General features: G+C 43.0%; 1 protein-coding gene across 1 annotated transcript in view; it reads left to right on the top strand.

Annotated features, from left to right (window-relative positions):
• The window catches only part of ROBO1 (roundabout guidance receptor 1), a 433,180-nt gene that overhangs the window by 85,057 nt on the left and 323,811 nt on the right, over positions 1-24,312 (top strand). Inside the window, exon 2 of the mRNA XM_015419360.1 lies at positions 4,715-5,041. Coding sequence (XP_015274846.1) covers positions 4,715-5,041 — 327 coding nt within the window. The remainder of the gene's footprint in view (positions 1-4,714; positions 5,042-24,312) is intronic.

The following is a 24,312-nucleotide window of genomic DNA, read 5'->3' on the forward strand; positions in this document are numbered from 1 at the left end:
CTGACCAGGAAGCAAGTTCTGGCTTGTTCCCTTCCTCCCCCTGGGAGGAGGACAAGGAGCCTCAGCCAGTACAGGGAACAGAAGCTTGCCTATCTATCTCTCCTGTGTGACTGAAAGAGTCTGGCAAAGCAAGCTGCAATGCAGCACCAGCATCAGAACTGGAGAAAGAAACAGGAGAAAGTCAATTCCTTGTGGGTTGGATAAGAGCCCTCCAAAGGCCTGATCCGGTTTGGTGTGGTTAGAAACTGCCTGTAGAGACCTTAAAAGTCAGTGAACCACTCAAGAAGTGTACTGGTGTTCCAAGGGAAGAGGTTTGGGTACTAGAAAGATGGTACCAGCCTTCTGTGCACCAGAACAGTCAGTGATTACTCAAATAAAGTGAACTAGAGTGTTTGGGATCTAAGTAACTGTGAATAAATTAAGAACCTCTCGTTAACCGGATATATAAGAACAAAAGTATGGACTTGTACTAGTTTTACCTCAGTAAATTCAACCCCTGATTTCATGGGACCTTTCCCTTTGATGTTAAATAAAATCTTTTTGTTATTTTTTTACTTGTAAAAGTGTCTCTAGTGCCATTTTCAAGGGCTTAAATTGAAGGGCCATCCTGTCCTTTCCTCAGATTCCTGGGCTGAGCCAAATAGTCAAAATATATCTTACTCAAAGGGTGGAACAGCCAAAGTTTCTTCAGGGGAGAAGAAAACATGTTACCAGGGCTGCTTAGTCAGTGAGGGGACAGAAGAATGGACGGAAAATCTAGTCTTTGAGGGAGGGAAGTGGAAGGGGTCTGTCATAGTGCAGTTTTCTTCATATCTGAAACGCAGTACTCCAAGGAGTACGTATTTACAGTTAAAGATTAGGACTTTCAAGCCTTTCCCACTCTCACTTCCTCCATTTAAGGGTAAGTGGGGAGGCTTGGGAAGGAGAAACTTATCAGGAAGATCTGTCTCTATGACACTGGGAGCTTTATGAGCCAATCACAAATTCAGGGCATCTAGAGCTGGCTTCTAAAGTGGATATTTGAACTATGAAATCCATAAGCTACAAGAATGAATTAACCTCCATTGCTAATTCTAAGATTGTTTTTTACTCACCACCTAAGTCTAGATAGGCTCACATTATGCCCATTGTGTATGTTTTATAGAGGGCTTTGAAATGTCTTGCTCTGTTTCTTCCATAATGGCAATACGTGATTTGTGCCCCATTCCACAAATCTTTGTACTTAGCAAGTTGTATACATGTGGCTGTGTACGAGGTCTCTATATATCCTGCCATAGAACAGATGATTGATGTGGAAGTGAAGAGAGAAAAAGTCTAGAAGGATTGTCTGAATACAGTTTTAGAAAGACTCATCTTGTGTATATGTCGAAGTGGGCAGCCGTGTTTGTCTGAAGCAGTAGAACAAAGTTTGTGTCCAGTGGCACCTTTAAGACCAAGTAAGTTTTATTCAAGGTTTGAGCTCATACCTTGAATAAAACTTTCTTGGTCTTAAAGGTGCCACTGGGTACTAACTTTGTTTTTGTGCATGTGTGTTGTGTGCTGTCAAGTCGTTTCTGACTAATGGCGGTCTTATGACTTCCAAAATGCCCTGTCATTAACAGCCTTACTCAGGTCTTGCAAACTGAGGGCAGTGGCTTCTTTTGTTCCTCATGGTGGGTCTTCCTTCTTTTCTTAGATAAGATAAGACTCTTCTTACCTTATTTAAAAAGCACTCTGAACTGCCATGGCAGCATTTGAGAACGTGTTATGGTCTGAATTATGGAGGAATTTCAGACCGACGATATGATCTGGAAGAGGAACGGTTCCCAAACGGTTTCAGACAGAACCGTTTTAGAACCGGTTCCCTACTGGAATATATTTGTAATTTCACACACAAACACTACTGTCCCGTTTAGGAAGTGTTTTACCTGTCAACCCCTTCCAAGGAGTCTTCAGTTTCCTCTCCCGGTTCCAATGCGCTTTTTCCTGCTGTGTTTCGCCCGCGCGGGCAATCTCTGGCTTTTTTTTTTTTAATGTTCGCTTTATAGCGATATAGTGCTTTATTGGTATAACTCTATAACGCAACAGCATTATATCAACCCCATTGGAATGCCTGGAGTGTTGTGTTATAGCACTATAGCACTATAGCACTCTAAAGTGAACGTTAAAAAAAAGCCAGAAATTGCCCGCATGGACGAAAAATGGTGGGGAAAAAGCAGGAAAAAGCGGTGCAGTCTGAAATGGCAAACCGCTTCAGATCCAGCTCTTTACCGGAAGGGGAAAGCCATGTGTGAAATGGCAGCCCTATACCGGTTTACTCCATGTCGGATCAAAAACAGCTTCAAAACGGGTTAAAAAAGGGTAATGTGAAATGCCTCATTTTGTTGATGATGGGTATCTTTGGACAAGAAGTGGGGTGTCTGATATCATTAAAATAGTAAACACTTTTGACATTATGGCAGGGCGCCCCCTTAAAATGTATTGCTCTACCTCTAGTTTTTTATAAAAAAAACACAGGGAAAAAGACTAGCATCACAGAAGTCCCAAATATACAAAATTCACTTGTAGAAAACACCATCAAAAATTGCCAAACAATACATTAAACAATTATAAAGTTGCTGGTGTCACAACAACAACATTAGTGCATACTGTAACTATAATAAGGCATAAGATACAATATTTCCTCCTTTGTAGATAGGACATAAAGTCCATGTAATCAGTGTAACTTGATAGGAGGAGTCCACATAGTCATAATATTGTCTAAACAGCTTTTGCAAAGATGCCCGTTCTAGATACTTAGAAGATGTGTTTCCTTCAAGTTCTTCAGTTTGCCGGCTGTGTAAGTGGAACCTGATTTCAGCAATTACAACAGACTACAAGATTCATAGTGTAAGAAGTGCTATTAGGTACTATGACAACTGTGGTTCTGCAACAACATGTGTGGGTTTAGCATGCTCATTTAGCTCTACATACAGACTTTCGTCCTGTAAAAATGAATTTTAGAATTCATCGATACTATCAATGCTAAAGTATTTCCATAGGCTGGATACAGTGTCTGAAGATATGATTTAGTGTGAGATGTTTCTGTGTGCATGTACACACCATTGGATGAAATCCTAGTAAAGGAGTTCAACAAATTGGGGACAGTACAGTTAATGCACTGTTTTTTTTCTTTACTCAAGCAGCATAAACAGAAAAAATGTGACATCTCTGTAGCAGGTAAAATTAACATTACTCAAAGATTTCTTTTAAAATCATGTAAAAAGTGGTCCCAGTGTCCAGAAATCAGTTTTAGATGCTTTTTTGTTTTATTGGAATGCAATATTGCCTGAATATTGGATTATTGCTACAATCTGTTTGGGAAGGCTGCCCTGACATTGGGGTGGATCCAACCATCCTCCAGTCTAAAGAGCCATTGAAAGCAGTGCACCTGGTATGGTTAAACTGAAACTTCCATGTCAATGGACTGTGTGAGGAGTTAACTCTTTACTCTGGAGTCAGCATTCAGTCTACACAGATGAAGAGTCATTACTAGGTCACAAAAGCATATAATTCCAATGCTTGACAGCTAAACATAAACTCTTCTTTCCTGGTAAAACTTTCACCAGGATTGGGACTATGTTTGCCCTGACCTGGAGAGCCCAGGCAAGCCTGATCTCATCAGATCTCGGAAGCTAAGCAGGGCTGGCCCTGGCAAGTATTTGGATGGGAGACCTCCAGAGAATACCAGGGCTGGGATGCCAGAGGCAGTCTATCAAGCCACTTCTCTGAATATCCTATATGCCCCAGTAGGAGATGCCAGAGGTCAGCATGACTTCCAGACATGGGCACATATATGCATGCACGCACATACACACAAATGCAAAACTACCCCCCCCCCCAAAAAAAAGATTGGTGCTGTTCTCTGAATTCAGTTATGAAGCATAACGAGGTCTTTGGCATTACAGCTGGATAACTTCATGTATGATAACATTTGAGTTTGGTGGCACCTTTAGACCACCAAAGTTTTATTTAAGGTGTAAGCTTTCATGTGCATGCTCACTTCTTCACATGCACACAGAAGCTTATATTTTTAATAAAACTTTGTTGGTCTTAAAGGTGCCACCGGACTCAAACTTTGTTCTGCTGCTTCAGACCAACACAGCTACCCCACCTGAATCTTTGAGAGAGCATCTGTTTAGAAATGGCTGCTGAAATTTGCAGGTATATGTTGATTGTGGGCTATTTCTAGGCTGTTGTTTGATTTTGAAAAGTTTCTTTTTATGTTGAAATGACTTTGAGAAGTCTGCTAGGAAGGTAAATGCATGTTGAAGAATAATCAAAACAGTAACTAAACTGTTGTATTGAAATAAAAAATAAACATAAAGATACATTTATATCTTTATATCTTTTTTAGTGAAGCCAATATATTAGTGGCCAACTGTACCCTTTAAAAATATAATGTTCAACAGCTACATTCTGAATAACAAGAAATAATTGCATTCATTTGAAGGAAGCGTATGAAATTCTGTGACCTTTCTGTTCTGGTGAAATTGCAGCAGTGATGGAGGCCGTGTTTGTGTTGAACAATACATGCATTCGTCTTTTCCTTTCTACCATTTTCATGTATCTTCATGGAATCGTCTGAAAATACAGTTGTAATGGCCTAGGCTTGTATAACTCAAAGCTTGAGTGTATCTGTTAGATCAAAGAAAGAATGAAAATGTATGTTAAAATTATTATCATTTCTTTTTAGGTTCGCGTCTTCGCCAAGAGGATTTCCCACCACGAATTGTTGAACATCCTTCGGATCTAATTGTATCTAAAGGTGAACCAGCAACTTTGAACTGTAAGGCTGAGGGCAGGCCAACACCAACTATTGAATGGTATAAAGGAGGAGAAAGGGTTGAAACTGACAAAGATGATCCTCGCTCTCATCGGATGTTGCTGCCAAGTGGATCTTTATTTTTCTTACGCATAGTTCATGGCCGCAAGAGTAGGCCTGATGAAGGAGTCTATGTCTGTGTAGCAAGGAATTATCTTGGTGAAGCTGTGAGCCATAATGCATCCCTGGAAGTAGCAAGTAAGTTTTTCTCTCTGCCCCATAATCCCTTCACCAGTCATCACTTTGGTGGTATTTACATGAGTAGCCATAGAACAAAGTTTGAGTCCAGTGGCATCTTTAAGACCAACAAAGTTTAATTTTGGGTATAATCTTTCATGTTTATGCACACTTCTTCAGGTACATTGAAACAGATTTCCTCAAGCCTAATATATAGGTCTCTACCTGTAGAGGGTGGGAGAGGGTAGTTGCCAGGAAGGGCTAGTTAAAGTCAAGATGCACAAGTAACTGAGCAATAAGTATAGCTAAGGTTTGATTAAAGCAGTTGGTAAGACCTGTGAATAGCAGCAAATTAGCATTCAGATAATTAAAAAATTATCAAACATATGTGAGAAATAAGTTTGAGTTCAGTGGCACCTTTAAGACCATTGAAGTTTAATTCTGGGTATAGAATTTATTAGCAATTATTGTACTATTAGAAAATACAGGAAGAAGCCATGTTGATAAATATGACTGTGCAGCGCTAACATTCTACCAAAAGTAGTGTGGAATGTTTACACACACATACACACACACACACAAGCATCTTTTATGAGCAGAAAACATCTAGAACTGAAGATGCATGTCATGTGGTAGAGCACTGCCTCTGCAGTGAAGGATAGTGCTGCGGAAACAAAAGAAAGGATTCAGATCCAAGCCAAAATGTGAGTAGATAGTGAAGAAATAAACTATGTAAAACAGCAGGTAGAACAGATGTGCTCATTATCGGTTTGTAATTTTGAGAATAAGCAATCTGGTCTAAACGGAAATTTGAAATCAAAATATAATGAAGATATGTGATTTATGAAGGTTTTTTAATAAGAGAAAAACTGTTTCTAAAATGGAATCTGACTATTCTTGTGCTCATTTGCATCTGCTAGGCAGTGTTGCAACACATGCCCCATATTCCTTTTATTTATTCCAGTGATCTTGTATTGATAGACCATTAATATGCTTAGTTTATAGCTTTATATTGGTGTGCATGGGCCAGGCAGACACTGGGTATATTTGGAACTGTGTGATTGGTGAAATATTTTCAGCACTGTTTTTTGTTTGACACATAGACCTCAAAAAGTTTTCCCACATTTAAACAACACATACAACCCACATGGCCCCACCTGTGGAATACTGAATGGCTATCTATCTGTAGCTTTTGTAAATAATTTCTTGTGAATTCTTTAATAGATATTAGTTTTCATTTGTAAAATACTGATGCTGACATGAAATGGATTTATTTTCACACAAGTTTCTATGTCACAGAAGTATCTATATATCTAATAGCCAAGTCGCCCCCTGGTGTGCGGATACTTATTTCCGCACATCGGGGGCACCTGGGGGGAGGGGGATTTTTGTTCACACTTGGGATGGTCCCCAGGTGTGCACAGAAATCTTAAAACCTGAAAAAAACCAGGGGGATATTTAAATCCCCCCAAAAGTCACAGAGCGTCCCCTGCGCATGCGCAGGGAACGCTCTGCGAACTGCCTCGGTTCAGGGGGGGAGGGGAGCGAGCAACCGGTCGCTTTGAGGAGGAGGCGGCGGCTGCGGGGAGGCCCGGCGAGCCCCGGTGAGGCCCGGCGGCTGCAAGCCGCGGGCCTCGCTTTGAGGAGGAGGAGGCGATGGCGGCAGCGAGAAATGCCGAGGCCCGGCGGCTGTAAGCCACGCGGGCCTCACTTCGGAGAGGGGGCAAAAAAGAGAGAGAGAGAGAGAGAGACTGGGGAGGGGGGGAAGAGAGAGAACGGGGGGGAAGAGAGAGAGAGACAGGGGGGCTGGCAAGCCGGGGGTGGTAGTTGAGGGTGTGTGTGCAGGAGACGGGGGAACCGACGGGAGGGGGGGAAGCTTACCTGCTTCTTCCACCTCCGCTTGCTCTGTGTGGAGCTCCCCCGCTCCTGCCCCCGCAACTTTCGCGGGTCCCCTTTCTTGTACATTCTATTTAGCATTTGAAATTATTTGTAGCAAAGTATGGTTTACAAGTGTTTTGTAGCCTGCAAATGTTACTGTTTTGTCGATATTTGTTTTTCATTAAATGTTTTCGTGTTTCAGTACAGTATAAATCGATGAGTTTTTGCAGTTTACCAGTTCACTTTTCAGTTAACATGTATTTTCTTTCTTTGTCTTCAGTAATATTGATTTAGGTTGCAGTAAAGGGTGTAGTGATTATAGTTTGGATATTAATGAAACCATTAGTACCCTCCCAAGTTTCTTGTTAAGATTTTGAGATGATGGTAAAATATTTATATGCTAAAAGAAATATGTGACACATAATAATGACATAGTGTGGTAATTTTAAATTTAAAAAAAGCAAAATGAGATTTCATAGAGAATACAAATCTGAATTGTTGGAAAATTGCAGGTAGTGTAGGAAAAATCCTGTAAACTGTATAGCAAAATTTTAATAAGAACATAAGAGCTCTGCTGGATCAGACCAGTGGTCTATCTAGTCCATCTTCCTGTCTCACACAGTAGTCACAGTATGGTTTACGCTGGAGTGCCTGTTGGATTCTATGATACAGTAGCAGAGTGTTCATAGGAGCTTACAGCACAGCAAAGCTCTCATGCTCAGGCTGTATTGTGCGTGCGTGCAAGAAACAAAAGTTACACTAAACATTCTTTAACTTTTCAAACCAATAAAGGAGTTTATTAGTAGAACTCCATTTCTAGATAGAAAGGGCAGAGACAGATTCTCTAATCTTAACTAACTGGATGGATGGAGATACAGGATGGCATGTCCTGCTCTTTTGTTCACCAAGATGGAAGAGGCAGTGTGGTGTGAGAGAGGGCTGTAAAAGAAGGCAGACGGAAGGAAGATCCCTAAGAGTATCAGTCTACACATCAAAGGGATAGCAGCAGAGTGACAAGAGAGAGGATCCCTTGTATTCTGACCTCTCTCTCAATCAAACTATAGTAACCCCTCTCTGAAGTCTGCGGGCCAACAACTGGGCACAGAGGTTGAGGCCTGCCCCTTGTGTTGCTTGTGGGCATGTGGTATTTAGAGATTTGCTGCCTCTGAGGTTCTTTAGTCACCACTACTAACCACTGCTAGATCTGTCATCTATGAATCTGCCTAATCTCCCTTTAAAGCCATCTATGCCTGTGGCCATAACTACATCCTCTGTCAGTGAATTTCAAATTTTAATTGCTTGTTGACTAAAGGATTTGATTCGATTTATTTGATTTCTGTCCTGCCCTCCCTGCAAGTGGGCTCAGGGCGAGTTACAATATAGAGGAAACAATAGCAACTCTAAAATATTAAAACATCATACTATCAGTTATGGATTTATATATCAGCATACAAACATCTCCCGCAGCCAACGTCAAATCCACCACTTGCGTAGCTGTCTGGTAAATACCCAGTGCAATGCTGCCAGCAATTCTGCCAGCAATTAACTGCTCCTCAGAGCTGCATAGTGCACAGTTAAGCTGCCTCATAAGTCTTCATACAACCTACTGTCCCAGCTAAAATCCCAGTGATTCTAGACAATGAAAGCAAATGTTCTGGACACAATGTACTAAAAAGCATTTTAAAGTGAAGTTGTGAAATAAGATGAAATCCTTCATATTGTCTGAAAACATACAGAGTTGAATCTAGAGGGTGCTTTCAGATAGCATAGATAATTTTTGCCTACTGAAAGGTGATGGGTTTATTTTTGCCAATTTACCCACTCCTGCTGTTGTCCACTGAACTTCTCAGAATGTTTGGGGGGGGGAGGATCTTTGTAAACAATGTGGGAAGTGAAGTGGGTGACTGCAGTGGGGGAGGGAATCAGAGAGGGAGCCAGTGTGGTGCAGTGATTACAGTGCTGGAGTAGCATCTGGGAGATCCAGGTAAAAATCCCCACTCTGTCTTTAGGCCAGTCACACACACTCAACCTAACCTACCTCACAGGGTTGTTGTGAGGAGAAAATAGAGTATAGGAGAACAATATAAGCCACTTTGGCTCCCCACTGGGGAGAAAGTTGGGGTATAAATTAAACAAGTAGATAAAACAGTAAAGCAGTGAACATATCTCCATGTTGAAAAACGACTTTTGATCCAGCCACAGTCCATTTGCAAAAAGTAATAATCAACGCAGAGCAAGAAATAAGATAGTTCAATAAACATTTTGTTATTTCTTCTTTGATTTACTCCCATTTTATTTTAGGCACTAAACCTTATGAGCCTAATGGAGCCAGAGCTCAATTAAACTGAGAGGATATAAACATGTTATTAGATTGCAAGTTTTGTTTTTTTTTAAAGGAAACATTTTCTGCCAGTAAAAGCAATGGCAGTATGGAAATGGTAACTTGTCTAATCCTTAAGAGATACCATTTACTGATAAAGTCTGCTCATCTCTCTTCCCTCAACTTTTTCAATCTAGGTTTTTGATCACTTGTAATGTACTTAAGTTAACATTATGGCTTTTAAAACGGTTCAGATTATCCTCTGTAGTAGTAGTCATGTTCTTGCCCAAGTCGCAGTGGGTTTCTTCCATTCCATTTAGAGTTGTTGAAGTTGGGAAAGTGGCCTAGTGGTGCAGCCAGTGAGTTGTCCGAGAAGGGGAGCTGTTTGAACCTCTACCTCTCATCTTCCCTCACAGGCCCTAGCTTTCCCTCCCTCTGACAGTGGTATGTGATTAGCCAGTCACTTCAAGGGTGTCTACATTTTCCTCTCTTGAAACATCTTAAGTTCATATGCCTCATTTCTTTTCTTTTAAAATTTCTGTCCTGAAAAACACAAAACTATCCATGTAGTTTTGGCTGTCATATGATTCATTGCTACTGGTTTGTGTTGGAAAGTAATTTGTTATGGACAGTTCAACATGGATAGTTGGTTCAAGCCAGCACAACCAGGTATAGGCTAGATTGGTTCATACAGTTATGACAGAATGAAACTAGCATAGTTTGAAAGCAGCTCACAGTTTACCAATACTTACAAGAATTACAATCTTGTAAGTCTCTTGAGCTGCGGTGGCTCAAGTGGTTAAGACGCTGAACTGCAGGCTGTGGAAGGTCAGTAGTTCAGCAGTTCAAGACCCGAGTTGCCGCATGACGGAGTGAGCTCCCGTCTCTAGTTCCAGCTCCTGCCAACCTAGCAGTTCGAAAGCAAGAAATTGCAAGTAGATAAATAGGTACCACTTCGGTGGAAAGGTAACGGCGTTCCGTGCACCTTGGCGTTTAGTCATGCCGGCCACATGACCACGGAAACGTCTTCGGACAGCGCTGGCTCTTCGGCTTTAAAACGGAGATGAGCACCGCAACCCTAGAGTTGGATTCGACTGGCTTTCGAGCAAGGGAACCTTTACCTTTTACCTAAGTCTCTTGAAGTCAATAATATATGACTGCTGTAAGGTACAAAAACAAAGTTATGCTGAAAAACCACTGCCTTATGAGATATTGTTTCTTTATGCCATGAATAATTTAGACTCTTGCTCTATTAGATGGCATTTATTTTTGAAGTAGAAAGGACACCAATGTTCCCTCTAAGCTGTGGAGTCTTGTGAGCAAAAAATCTACTTTGTGAGCTACTGGGCATTAAAGTTGTGAGTGAGCAATTTGGCTAATGCATAAATTAGTTTGCTCTGGACTCTGGAGCCATCCTTCCTGAGCGAAGACAAAAATGTGTGAGCCAGAGGCTAAAAAACTGTGAGCTAGCTCGCACTAACTCAGCTTAGAGGGAACATTGATAGACACAGTATTTTGTTCCAAGACACTGAAAGGCTGGGCAACACTTCCAATTACCATGTTAGATTATACAGGAAAGTCATTGAAATTCATAAACATAAAAAACACATTTTAACAGGAAAGAAGAGAGTTTAAAAATAAATAGGGCATGGTTTCCTGTCCTGAAAAACACAAAATGCCCTACATCTTACAACAGCACTACAGATAAGATTAGAATTTCAACAGCCAATCCACATGCAAAAGAACATCCTCAGGAAAGCTCCTCCATTAGCATGTCACAGCCTGGGAAACTCCTACAAGATAATGACTCAACCCTACCCCACCTTCCTTAGATATAAATTACCTGCCTACGATTTTTCTTCTCACAATGACACAGAGAGTAGTCCATCTTTCTGTGTTATACCTCTGAGGATGCCAGTCACAGCTGCTGGTGAAACATCAGGTCCTACAATGTCAAGATGAGCCCACTGGGGAGGGCGGGATACAAATGTGAAAAATAAATAAATAAATAAAATCACAGCCATACAGCCCAGAAAATCTACAACAATTAATGAACTCCGGCTGTGAAAGCCTTCGACAACATATAGAAAGTTTTACTTTTCTATCTTAGCAGCAAAGCAGTAATCAGTTCTATGTCCTTTTTTCCTTGTGAAGAAACAAGTAACCATGCTGGAAGAATCTGAGAGATCATTCTGTATTAGCAGCTCTAGCATCAGTTACTTTTGACTCACTCAGAGTCTGCTTATGTTCTTCTTTGCCAGCAGCTTCCTTTGTCAATCTCTAAGCCTCTTTCCAGTCTGAAGGCAAGCAGCTGAGGGTGGTTCATTGTCTGTGTTTAGCCACATCTAGGACCCAGAAGAGTAACTGAGCTGGAATGCAGTTAACTTTCCTAGATAGACCTGATACTGTAGCAGAGTTATTTTTGCCCTAAATGCCTTACTTTGTGAGCTCTGCCTTTCTCCATATTGATGGGTAGTACAGTGTTCTTCCCAAGGTCTTCACAGCAATCTGAAAGTGAAGTTGGAAAAAAAGGATGTCAAGAAGCATCTATGAAGACGCATCCAAGGTGCAGTGTGAAGAATGGGCAGTTGTTGTTTTTTTTAAATACTGTATTCAGTATCTCATTTTTCAGAGCCTTAAAAATGGGTTGGCTGATTTGAGAGAAAAGATTAGTAGAAATAAGCTATATTCCTGAATTCAGAAGTCAAAAGCAGAAGCCATTCTGATAGTGTGGAATGAAATACATTTAAGTTTGAAAAGAATTGCATTCTAAAGAAAATGAGACATTTGAAAAAAGACGTATCAGAGGGAACGTAAGTAATTTGGCAACAGATTCTCTCACAAGAGAGCAGTATGTGATTGGCATTACAGATCAAAATCTGTTTGTTGTTTTTAATGAATCCATCTAGGCAAGGCATTCAAAATGTTCCAGGCAGCTGATTTTACCCATGCCTGGTCAAAATGTTTGCTGCAAACAGATTGTCCAAAATGCAGGGAGAAAAGGAAAAAGCCAAGACTACAGGCCAACAAATGCCAAGTGAGCCAACAAATGATGCCAAAGGGTGCATAAAACAGGATAATGTGCCCAGAGTTCCAGAGTGTCCTGGGATTAGCCAATATTTATAATTGATAGAAGGACTATAATCCTTTTTTTAAAAAGAGTTTTGCAGTTGAAAGGAAGAAATGTAGAAAGAGAAAACAGTGGTCCAAACTAAATGGTGGAACTGCACTGAAGAATAACTTTATAAACTGATATATCTCAGCAGTTCTGTAACAAAGGTAAAATTATGTCCCTTGTTCACTTAAACTGGGTAATATAGAAACCGCATATTGAAAGTTAAATAAAGAAATATGCAATGAAGAAATAATTCCTACTACAGGTATATGTGGAAATGAAAACAAGGTGAATTAAAATTTTAGTGGGAACAGAAAATCAATTCTGGATTGTAAACACCTAAGCCCTAATTTTTATCATCTGTCTGCCTGGTATGCGATTTACAGAGCAACCATGATGAAGAACAGTTTTCCAGATAGATTTGAATAGATTGGCAGCTAAAAGGTAAAGGTAAAGGTTCCCTTGCTCGAAAGCCAGTCGAATCCGACTCTAGGGTTGCGGTGCTCAACTCCGTTTCAAAGCCGAAGAGCCAGCGCTGTCCGAAGACATTTCCGTGGTCATGTGGCCGGCATGACTAAACACCAAGGTGCACAGAACGCTGTTACCTTCCCACCGAAGTGGTCCCTATTTATCTACTTGCAATTTCTTGCTTTCGAACTGCTAGGTTGGCAGGAGCTGGAACTAGAGACGGGAGCTCACTCCGTCATGTGGCAACTTGGGTCTTGAACTGCTGAACTAGCGACCTTCCACAGCCTGCAGTTCAGCGTCTTAACCACTTGAGCCACCGCAGCTAAACCTGCCAATAAATATTGGGTTGATTTCTTAGAACATAAGTGTGTTTGATAGGCTGTCCTGGAAAAATTCCATTAGATTTATGCAAATATTAAATGCAAAGAACTGGACTATTATTGGGAAAAAATAAAGAAAAACAAAGTCCAGTTTTACAGTTGTGGACCAATCTAAAATAGTTGAACACTCTCACTGAATGGTAACACTTTTCCATGGGAAAGTTATTTTTGAGTGGCTGATGCTAAACATTTATCAGTCTAAATAAATAATCCCCCCCCAAATTCCACCTCTTGAACAGAGTTTACTTTTATGCACTTTTGTTTTCCCTTTGGTATATTGTTTTTGAAGCAGTTGAGATCTTTCATAGGAAAGTACAACATCTCTTTGAAGAAACTAAAGTTTCCAAGGTACATATTGACGGTTGCCTGATTTGGGACAAAACATCAGATGAACATGAAGACTATAGGGCTCTAAAAAGGTACAAACAGTGGGTCTAAAAATGAATAACCAAAATGCAAATACAGGGTTCAAGGCTTAGGTGAAAGGGTATAGGTAGCCTGTATTCTGTAGGCTTTATGCTTTCAGTAAAAGACAAAGAACTAAACATTTGAAATATTGAATTTATTTTTAGAACATTCAAACTAAATGTGAGAGCTTGTATCATCAACTGGAAAATAATGCGTAGTAGACCTGGGATGTAAATTTAAGCAAGAAGTTTGAAAAACACAGTTAATCAAAACAGCTCCTGTATTAAAATATTTTGATAATAAAAAAAGCAACTTGAGGCTGATGTCTCAAAATGAATTGCAGTAATACTGCCAAATTATAGTGATTCTTGGAGAGCAGTGCAAATGCTTCTATAGCTGTCAGAGAAACATTGTGCCAGTCTGTGCAAACAGAAAAGGGATCTTTAGGCTTGCTGTTTGATTGTAAAAGTTTCATATGTTCATTGGGTAGCAGTGGACACAATATTTGGAAGTACCAGAAAATGGTGGGGTATTTGACATTATTCAAGTCAGCCTGATAAAAAATGTGCCTAGTATCAGCAGCCATGGTTATTCTGTACTGATGCAAAGGTGTCAAACTCATTTGTTACAAGGGCCAGATCTGACATAAATGTACGACCATGTGTGCCATAAAATGCCAGGTACAGGAGAAATTTTTACCACTGATTGCAAACCGTACCCCTCATCAGCACCTGACTAACCACCGTTTGCTCAATATGCACAGCACAGAGAGCTATTGCCTGACAATCAAGGTTCAACAACCAGAGACTCTTGTGGCTCTTTAAAGACTAACACATTTTAGAAGCTTTCAAATGAACTGGTGCACAAGCAGCTGAATTCTGTTGACAGATAGCCAAGTGACATCAACCGGGGAACTCAACAAGCCCTGCCTTAAAGAATCTGCTACAGTCAACAGGCTTTGGAGAGGGTGGTGAGGCAGCCACACAAGTCCCAAACTGTGTTAAGTCCCAAACTCAGCAACAAGCTTGAACCACAAGGGGAACTGTGGTCATTCCTAGCACCACAAGCAATCTTCAAGTGTTGCTGCTCTCCAAAGATGCCAGCTCCACTTTAATGGCTTTTTGCTGACATTTATTTCCTGCCAACTCTACAGCATTATCCAACCACCCCAAAGCCAGTACACTTTTCTGAATGCCTGGTCCCATCCCTGAGCTTTACCTTACCCCCTGCCCCCCTGCTTCCATTCAAACTGTTATATAAGGCAGCACTTGTATGCAGGGAGCCAAGTGCATGCATTTTGGCTTTATTTAATCCTCCCTGCGCTGCTGAGGGATGGAGGCAAGAGAGGAGCCATGCACATTTGGGTTAGCAGATTAGCAGGCTCCAGCTCACTCAACTTGGTGGGCCTCCTCTTTTCCTAATCCGCTGCATTCTGCACATGTTATGCCCCTTACCTAAGTGCTGGGCTTTTCTCTCTCACTCAGGCTGCTGTGCACAGTGAGTCTGTCACAGCCAGTCGCTCCATTCACTTGCTTACATAAGTGGGCGTGTTTGGTGAGCCAGCCAGCAGCTTCCCATAGGCATCTGTGTCTGCAGGCATTTTTCCCTGGGTTGTCTGCAAGTTATTTATTTGTTTATTATTTGTACTTCTACCCCGCCTTGCCTGACAAGCAGGCTCAAGGCGGCTAACAAGATTAAATAACATAACAAAAAATTAAAACAATTAATAAATACAATATCAGTTAAAACAAGTGAACAGCAACAATTACAGAACCAACTATGGCGGTACTCCAATCAAATCCTGAGATAGGGGTAGTAACCAGCGGGAACTCTAACCAGGAGATGGTCTAAGTTCGGCCAGAAGATGTTCCAGGGCATGCCCCTCAGTGGCGGCCCCTAATCAAACGCCTGGCGGAAGAGCTCCGTTTTACAGGCCCTGCAGAACTGTGAGAGGTCCCGCAGAGCCCTGATGTTCTCTGGGAGCTCATTCTACCAGTGTGGGGCCGCCACCGAGAAAGCCCTTGTTCTGGTAGTATTTAGCCTGGCTTCTTTCAGACTAGGGAGGGTCAACCGGTGTTGTGACCCTGACCTCAGTGCCCTCTGGGGCTCGTATGGGGAGAGGCAGTCCCTCAGGTAGGCAGGCCCCTGCCCATATATGGCAGGTACCAGCACCGTGAACCGAACTCGGTACACTATAGGCAGCCAGTGCAGTGTCCTCAGCACAGGCCTGATGTGGTCCCGTATGGAGAGGCCCATCAACAGCCTGGCTGCAGCATTCTGCACTAGCTGCAGCCTCCGGATCTGGGACAAAGGCAGTCCCATGTAGAAAGCATTACAGTAGTCTAATCTTGAGGTGACCATCGTGTGCATCACTGTTGCAAGGTCGTTGCGTTCAAGGAAGGGAACCAACTGTCTGATCAGCTGTAGATGGTAAAAGGCTTCCTTGGCAGTGGCTGCTACCTGGGCCTCCATTGTTAAAGAGGCATCCAGGAGCACTCCCAAACTCTTGACCTATGGCGCTGGCACCAAAGGCGCCCCACCGAAGGTCAGTATTGGGATTCCTACCCCTGATCTGCTCCAACTCAAGCACAGGACCTCTGTCTCCGTTGGATTCAATTTGAGTTGACTCAGTCTGAGCCAGCCCGCCACATCCTGAAGCACCCGCTCCAGGTCATCTGGGCTGGAGTTGGACCGGCCGCCCAGCAACAGATAAGCTGGGTGTCATCAACGTACTGGTGACACCCAACCCATACCTCCGGGCAATCTGGGTGAAGGGGCGCATGTAGATGTTAAACAACATCGGGGACAGCTCTGCTCCTTGCAGCACTCCACATACCAGAGGGTGCCTCTGGGACATCTGCTCCCCTAGCGCCACCCTCTGCCCCCGACCCTGGAGAAAAGAGGCAAGCCATTGCAAGGCAAGCTCTTGGATTCCAGCGTTGGCGAGGCAGTGAATCAGTAACTGGTGGTCGACAGTGTCAAACGCCACCGACGGATCCAACAACACCAGTACTGCCATACCACCTTGATCCAGATGCCTTTGGAGGTCATCTGTGAGACCCGACCAGTGCTGTCTCCATCCGGTAACCCGGCCGGAAGCCAGACTGGAACGGGTCCAGCATGGAAGTGTCAAGTTGGAGGTGGGCACAAAGAGATTCTGTCTGCCACACATGAACAGCCAGCCATCTTTCCAGCAGCCCAGGTGGCACAAGCAGGAGCCCAACATGCTCTGGACGGAGGAGGATGTGGCAGTGGCAGGCAGTGCCTCCTGGCCCATTTCCTTGGCCAAGGGCACCAGTCAGGCCCCAAGGGGACTAGCTGCACAGAGCTCAGAGCCAAACCAACCCTCCCCACCCCTTATGGTTGCTAACTCTGAGTTGGACAATACCTGGAGATCTGTGGGAAGACCCTGGGGAAGGCCCGCATTTGGGGAAGGGAGGAACCTCAGAAGGGGGTATATAATACCCTGATATAAGCCTAGTCCACATTTGGACTGGTTTCCCCCAGTTACTCACAGGTCGGATAAGAGCCCTAAATGGGCTGGTTCTGCCCCCAGGGTCTATGTTCAACATATCTGGATTATGTTTCCTTAGAGGTGCATTCACTCCTATAATGTTTGATGTTTCACATGTAACATAGGTTCTTTTACAATGCAGGCAATATAGAGAGCTGGATGAATGAATGTGCATCAATAGAATCTTATGGAAATATTGGCAAAAATTCCTGTTATGTCATGAACAAACAATTGTTTGTGACAGTAATAGAAATGGCTTGTCATGCTTAAATAGAATGGACTAAACCACCAAGCAGTGGCTGAATGTCCACATTCCTTTGAAATCAATAATTCACGTAATTTTGTTTTGAAAGAAGATTGGTCAGTGCCTGAAATCTTCTCACCAATATGCCTGCATTATACCTTATGTTTAAGACTCTTTATAGATTTTCTAAGTAAATAATTATTTACTTAAGTATACTCACTTACCTAATTGCATTATATCTCTGAGAATTCTCACACAGGGTTTCTTAACTTTTTGAAGTAGAATTTGTACCCTTAATCTGTTGTGTTTATCAGAGTTCAGTTTTTAATAAAGCTCCATTGATTTAAATGAAACGCTTGTCAGTGGTGTCAGGAATATGGTGTAGTTCTGTCCCATTAAATAATAGCAGTAGACAATTGATGTAGATTGCAACATAGCCTCTTCTACTGAGCAGTGAACAAAAGGGTACGTAAGAGCTGGATTGCCTGTTATAGGAGCAATGAAAACCCATTTCTGCTTCAAGACATGCACAGTTCACTTGGCAATCCTGTGCCTTAACTTCCAGTGCAGTCACTTCTCTCCCAGTGGATTCTGTACTCTCTATAATACAGAAGAGAAATCTCACTCTCAGGGCAATGGTATCATTTCTGTTACTAACTTATGAAACACTGCAAAGTGGAGGAGTTGTGGCTCAGTGATAGAACATCTTCTTGACATTTGAAGGTCCCTGATTCAGTCTCTGTCATCGCCATTGAAAAGGCTCAACTTGTAGGCAATGCAAAAGACCACTACCTGACTGTTGTCAAGACAAAGACAAAAGACTGCTGTCAGTCTGAGAGGACTTTGATAGATCAGTGGTCTGACTGAGTATCAATTGGACTATAATGTTGGAGAACTTATTTTAACTCTTCTGTAATTAGTGAGATACTGGGGAAAAGAAAGAATAAAATCTAATACATTTATTAAAGCTGTATCCATAAGTAAAGGTAAAGGTAAAGGTTCCCTTGCTCGAAAGCCAGTCGAATCTGACTCTAGGGTTGCGGTGCTCATCTCCGTTTCAAAGCCGAAGAGCCAGCGCTGTCCGAAGACGTTTCCGTGGTCATGTGGCCGGCATGACTAAACACCAAGGCGCACGGAACGCTGTTACCTTCCCACCGAAGTGGTCCCTATTTATCTACTTGCAATTTCTTGCTTTCGAACTGCTAGGTTGGCAGGAGTATCCATAAGTACTGGCACTGAAAAAGCTTGTTGAGACAATAAAAGTTTTCACAGAAGAGTTGTTTTAAATGCTTTTTGTTTTAAATGCCAATTTTCTTTCTGACGGCCTTAAACTATTATTATACTACAGCAGTAACCGTAGCTATAGCTTGAGTTACTCAATGTCAACTGGTAAGGCTTTTTTTTAAAAAAAAACAAGATTGCATTTAAAATCTTACTTCTGGCATAGTCATGATAGACATATTTCTGTATGTGTCTGCAGTTTACAATAAAAGCAACAACAGCAACAGTATTTTGGGGGCATATTGAACCTGAAAAATATAGGTATTTCCTGCGATTCCTGAATCCCAATATCCGTATGGTATTTGGATTCAGTAAATATTCAGGATTGCTGAGCTTTTTCAGCTCCATTATATCCAGAGGGGACCATTGACTATAATTGACATATCTCCTTATATATAATTGTGAAGTGGTGTGGCACTTTCTGAACATTCCACATGCCCCTAAATCATTTGGCTCCATGATGTGTCACTCAGAAGCTGTCCCTATCCACTGGCTGCGTTGCCTGACTCCTGCCTTCAGCATTCTAAACAGTTTGCTGTTCCTCTCCCCCCCCCATAGCCAGTCAGAACACAGAGGTCATTTGCATATGTGGCCTGATTGACCTTTGCCTCTAACATTGTAAACAGTTCACTGTTGCTGTTGGGAGTCATTGAATGTGTCCTGAGATAAAATACATATCCCAATCTTCCCTAAATGGTCACTGGAGTTGCCAATTGCCCTGCGGGGCCTGGAGATATCCCAGAAATCACCATGTTCCCCAGCCACAGCACGTCATTTCCCCTACAGAAAATTTCCCAGCTATTACAACTGATCTCCAGATGACCAAGATCAGTTCTCCTGGAGACAATGGCTGCTTTAGGCAGTGGACTCTATGGCGTTAAACCCTGCTGAGGTCCCTCCCCACCCCTGCTGCCCTCCCCAGGCTCTACCCCTCAAATCTACAGGTATTTCCCAACCCAGAGTTGGCCACCGTGTAATTAGCTATGGAACTATTTTCTAGACCCTTGGAACCCAGAAGACATGGCATAGAAGGAGCTGCCTTAGCTGCCACTGCATAGCCCCAAACTAACATAAGCCAACCTCCAGGCGGCACCTGGAGATCTCCAGCTATTACAACTGATGTCCAGATGACCAAGATCAGTTCTCCTGGAGACAGTGGCTGCTTTGGCCAGTGGACTTTTTGGCATTATACCCTGCTGAGGTCCCTCCCCACCCCTTCCCTCCCCAGGTTCTACCCCTCAAATCTCCACATATTTCCCATCTCAGAGTTGGCAACCTTATAACTGGCTATGGGACCGCTTTCCAGACCCTTGGAACCTGTAAGAGGAGGTGGTTTTCTACCTTAGCTGCCACTGCATAACCCCAAATCAACATAAGTCGTGGTGGAGGGAACCATACCTGTTATCACGAGGCTGTCCTCCCATGCTACCCACGGGGCAGCAAAATGACTTGAGACAGCCCTGCCTTATCGCTAACCAGAAGGAAATAAACATGGCTTGCCACCCTCTATTTTCTCCTTCCCTCTGCCGCTCCACCAGCAACAGCCAGGACACTCACCTGGAGCTTCCTTCTAGAGCTTATTGTATTTTTTCCCACAACAGGCCTTACTCCTAGTAGACTATAATGGAGAATTGCTCCAGGGAGCTCTGGGCAATGCTCCCTCTAAGCTGTGGAGTCTTGTGAGCAAAAATTCTACTTTGTGAGCTACTGGCATTTAAGTTGTGAGCGAGCAATTTAGCTACTGCATAATTTAGTTTGCTCTGGAGCCATCTTTCCTGAGCTAAGACAAAAATGTGTGAGCCAGAGGTTAAAAAACTGTGAGTTAGCTCACACTAACTCAGCTTAGAAGGAACACTGACTTGTGTGTGTGGAGGGGGTTATGGTTTTTTGAGGTAGAGGCACCAAATTTGCAGCATAGGCTTTCAAGTCTTCTGTTTAATTCCAGTGTGGTTAGGGCAGAAGATGGGAAAAGGGAAATAGCATATATTTAATGAGTCATGACAAACCCTCTTCATCAGTCCAGTGAGTACAGAATAATAAATACATCAAGGTATCTAATTTCAACAAGTTTGATATAGGCCTGCATTATCATGACAACATGAAAAAATGAACAAACCAAGGAGCTACCTTTTGCAAAAGAGCGCATTAGGTAAAAAAAGAAAGGAGAATGGAAAAATTTCCATCCCCGAAATTGCCCGTTTGTATACATTCCTCCTGAAGTAGAATATGAAAGTGAAATGTAGGCTTGATTAATTAATTAATAATATTGTGGTGTGGAAAAATAAACCTGTATGCAAGATACTTTTTGTTGCTAATGTTATTCCAAAAGTAGATGATGTAGTAGCAAAGAAGTTTCATCTTGGTCTGGAGCTTATTTTAAATAGTTTTGTGAAAAAGGGAAACTACCAGATCAATGGGAATGTGCCCAATAGCAGCCAGAAAGACAATGCATGCCTCTTGATGTCCTTTTAAAACAAACAAACAAACAAACAAATATAAATGAAACTTTTGATATGAAATTAGTACAGGTGTTCCTGTAATATTTTAATAAACAAGGTTTTGTGTTGTGTTTTAGCTGTACTTATTTAGTCATATAATACAGGTGCTTGAAGTACATAGGTTCAGATACTCTTCTTCAAATTATTTAGAATATGCTCCTTGAAACAGTTTTTCTCTTGAAATTCTCTGCAGATGTTTGAGGTACAGTTGCCCAGCCACAGGCAGACACAGACTTAACAGTTTCTAACTCTGCCCATGAGGGTAGGCAAAAACCAGAGTGCTAATGCTAACCAGATGCTAGTGAATACCTTTGCCCAATCATGTGCCAGTAAACCTTTTACTGGCATTGTCCTGAAGTGCTAATATTGGTGTTCTGCCATTAATAGAATGCGTTTCTAGCCTAGTCTGTGACTTCTAGCCTTCACTGTTACCGTTTTGATGGTTATAGAAATTTGTACTTCTCATGACTCTAATTTACAGGTTAGTATCATGCTAAGTCATAAGCTAGGAAACTACAGTGTTTGCCAAAACCTTGCTGCAATCTGCTGAAGTAAGATGCTAAGTAAAACCTGGCTTGCCATCTGAGTATAAGAGGCCCGTTGTATTTTTATGAGAGTAATGCCAATCTTTGTGTGGGGTGGGAATGAAGGGAATGCTATAATTTATGAAGATTTATTTTGTTGATGTCAGTTTAGGTGCAGTCAAAAAATCTCTTCTAATGTCCTCCTACTCCTTTGTTATGAGTGACAGATTCCTAGAACCTTTTCTCTCTGTCCTGTCCTGAGGGCCTAATTGGCTTTTAAGTCTATGTGAAACTCTGACAAGAGAGTGACATGGTTGATTTTCTTATGAGCTCGCTTGCTTGGGAAAAAACATGATTTGTGTTAGATTCAGAAGGTTGTTCATTATATACAAATTGCACTGTGGCTGACTTTAAAAAGAGGGCTATTTTTACTGTTTCAGTATTTTTCATAATATGTTTTTCTTCATATGGATGTATATGGAATGGTAGCTTTTGAACTTCAGTGTTCTGAGCTTCTGCAACAGCTTGATCATAGTTTCAGATAGGGTAGCTGAATTGGTCTGCTGCAGAACAGCTAGGTTTGAGTCCAGTAGCACCTTAGAGACCAACAAGATTTAGGAAAGAATGAGCTTTCAACCAGAAGCTCTCTCATGGCTAACTTGTTAGGAATTTCTACCTCAGTGTTGTGACCTAAGCTAGGTTTTTGTGTGAATGCTGCATATGCTCCCACAGCCTTTGGGCCCCTCAGCTGCTACTCTGAAGGTCTTACAATCCCTGGGCTGCATTGCCTCGCTCCCACCCACAGAGCCCAAATGGCATGACCAGGTACTTAAACTGGCCCAGGGGAGTGTTAAATGTAGTCTTATATTCATCCTCCTCTTTGATATGCACTCAAAAGTGTGCATCCTGCAGGTCAAGCTTGGTGAAGATCTTCCCCTTAGCCGCCTCCGCCAGTAAGTCTTTCATCAACGGCAAGGGGTAGGCATTGATAGCTGACACTGTGTTCAACCCTCTGTAGTCTGTGCACAACCTCAAACCCCCATCCTTCTTTTTCCAGAATAGGACAGGGGCTGCAAAAGGGGAAGAAGCAGGTCGAATAAAACCTTGCCCATTCGTAACGGGATGGTCTGTAATTTACATGGCTCCTTCATGGTCGAGCCCTCCATCTGAGTAAACACTATTGGCTCTGGAAGCTTCTCAACCTGGGCCCCCAGCCCCATTACCAGCAAAGGGCTGATTAAGTCTCTAGTGCACCCCGAGTCAGTCAAAGCCCTCACCCTCATGTGCATCCCCAACTCAGGGTTTAACAGAGTCACCGTCACAAAAAAGAGGGTAGGGTAGTTGTTCACTGTTCGCGGCACCGATTGCTCTTGGACCTGTTGTTTTGTGTTTTTCACAAAAGGCCCTGGCCATTTCCCGCTGGCTCACCCTCCTCCTCACTGCTGGAGGTGGGATCGCCCTCCTGGATCTGCAGAGCCCTCTGGAACCTGGGCTTTGAGGAGCTCTTCTTCGATGGGGTGTCTTGGCGTTTCTTTTCAGGCTCTTTTCCTCTGGTCGGAGGGGGGGCACCCCCTGGGCAGGGCGCATCATAATGGCCAGCTTCCTTGCACTGTAGGTGCAACCCCTGACACAGGCGTTGTTCCCTCATCCCCTCCTGGGGTTTGGGAACCTTGCTTTTAGGTGCTGGGGCCCCGGTCTTCAGGTGGCCAACAGTACTGTCAATCTTGATAATCTGGATCTGGGTCTCGGCATCTGCAGTTTCTTGCATACATGCATTCAGAGAGACTGGGTGCGTACTGCAGGTCAATCTTGATCATCTGGATCTGGGTCTCGGCATCTGCAATTTCTTGCATACATGCATTTAGAGAGACTGGGTGCGTGCTGCGGAGGATCATCTCTCAGATATCAGGGTGCAGCCCCAGGCGGTAGTATTCAGATAGCACCCCATCGGGCCAGCCTTGGATCTTTGCCGCATACCTTTTGAATTCTTCCATGTACTCTCGTACCGACCTCTTCCCTTGCCTCAGGGTACGGAGGTGATTTCGGGTTCTCTCCTCCTTCATTGGGTCTTTATATTACAGCCGCAGTGCCAACATGAACACTTCCACTTCGTGTAACTCAGGATCTTGGGCATGATGCAGACTCACGTACCAGTCGGTCGCCTCCTCCCTCAGCTTAGAGGGAGAAGATGGGAAGAGATGGCTCCAGTGTTGCACGAACTTCTGCACCTGCACCACGAAGAATGCTAGCTTCCCCAGGGTTCCGTTGAATGTTGCCTCTAGAAGCTCCTTTGGGCACTCGAGCCTCAGTGGAACAGGTGCAGGTGCTGGTGGGTCCCCTGGCCCCGGTACCAGGGCAGGTATGGGCACCGGAACTGTGGCAGGGATAGGCAGCTGCGCCGTGGGCCTGCTGTCAGGGCGGGAGGTCATAAGCGCAGCTCATTCTGCATCACCTGAGCTACCAGGCGGGGAATGTCCATCAATGCTTCCTGCAGCTCTTGACTCAGCTGGCACAACCTCCATCCGGGAGAACCTTTCCTCCCATCGGTCTTCTCCACCTCCTGACTGCTTAGGGGGTCAGGGAGGTTTATAGTCTGCTGTTCCCCAAGGGTTTGGGGGACAGCGTCCATGATTCTTGGGTCCTTGTAGAAAAGTTAGCCCAA

The sequence above is a fragment of the Gekko japonicus genome, unplaced genomic scaffold (genome assembly GCF_001447785.1).
Source record: "Gekko japonicus isolate JY-2015 unplaced genomic scaffold, Gekko_japonicus_V1.1 scaffold343, whole genome shotgun sequence".
NCBI classification, from domain to species: domain Eukaryota; kingdom Metazoa; phylum Chordata; class Lepidosauria; order Squamata; family Gekkonidae; genus Gekko; species Gekko japonicus.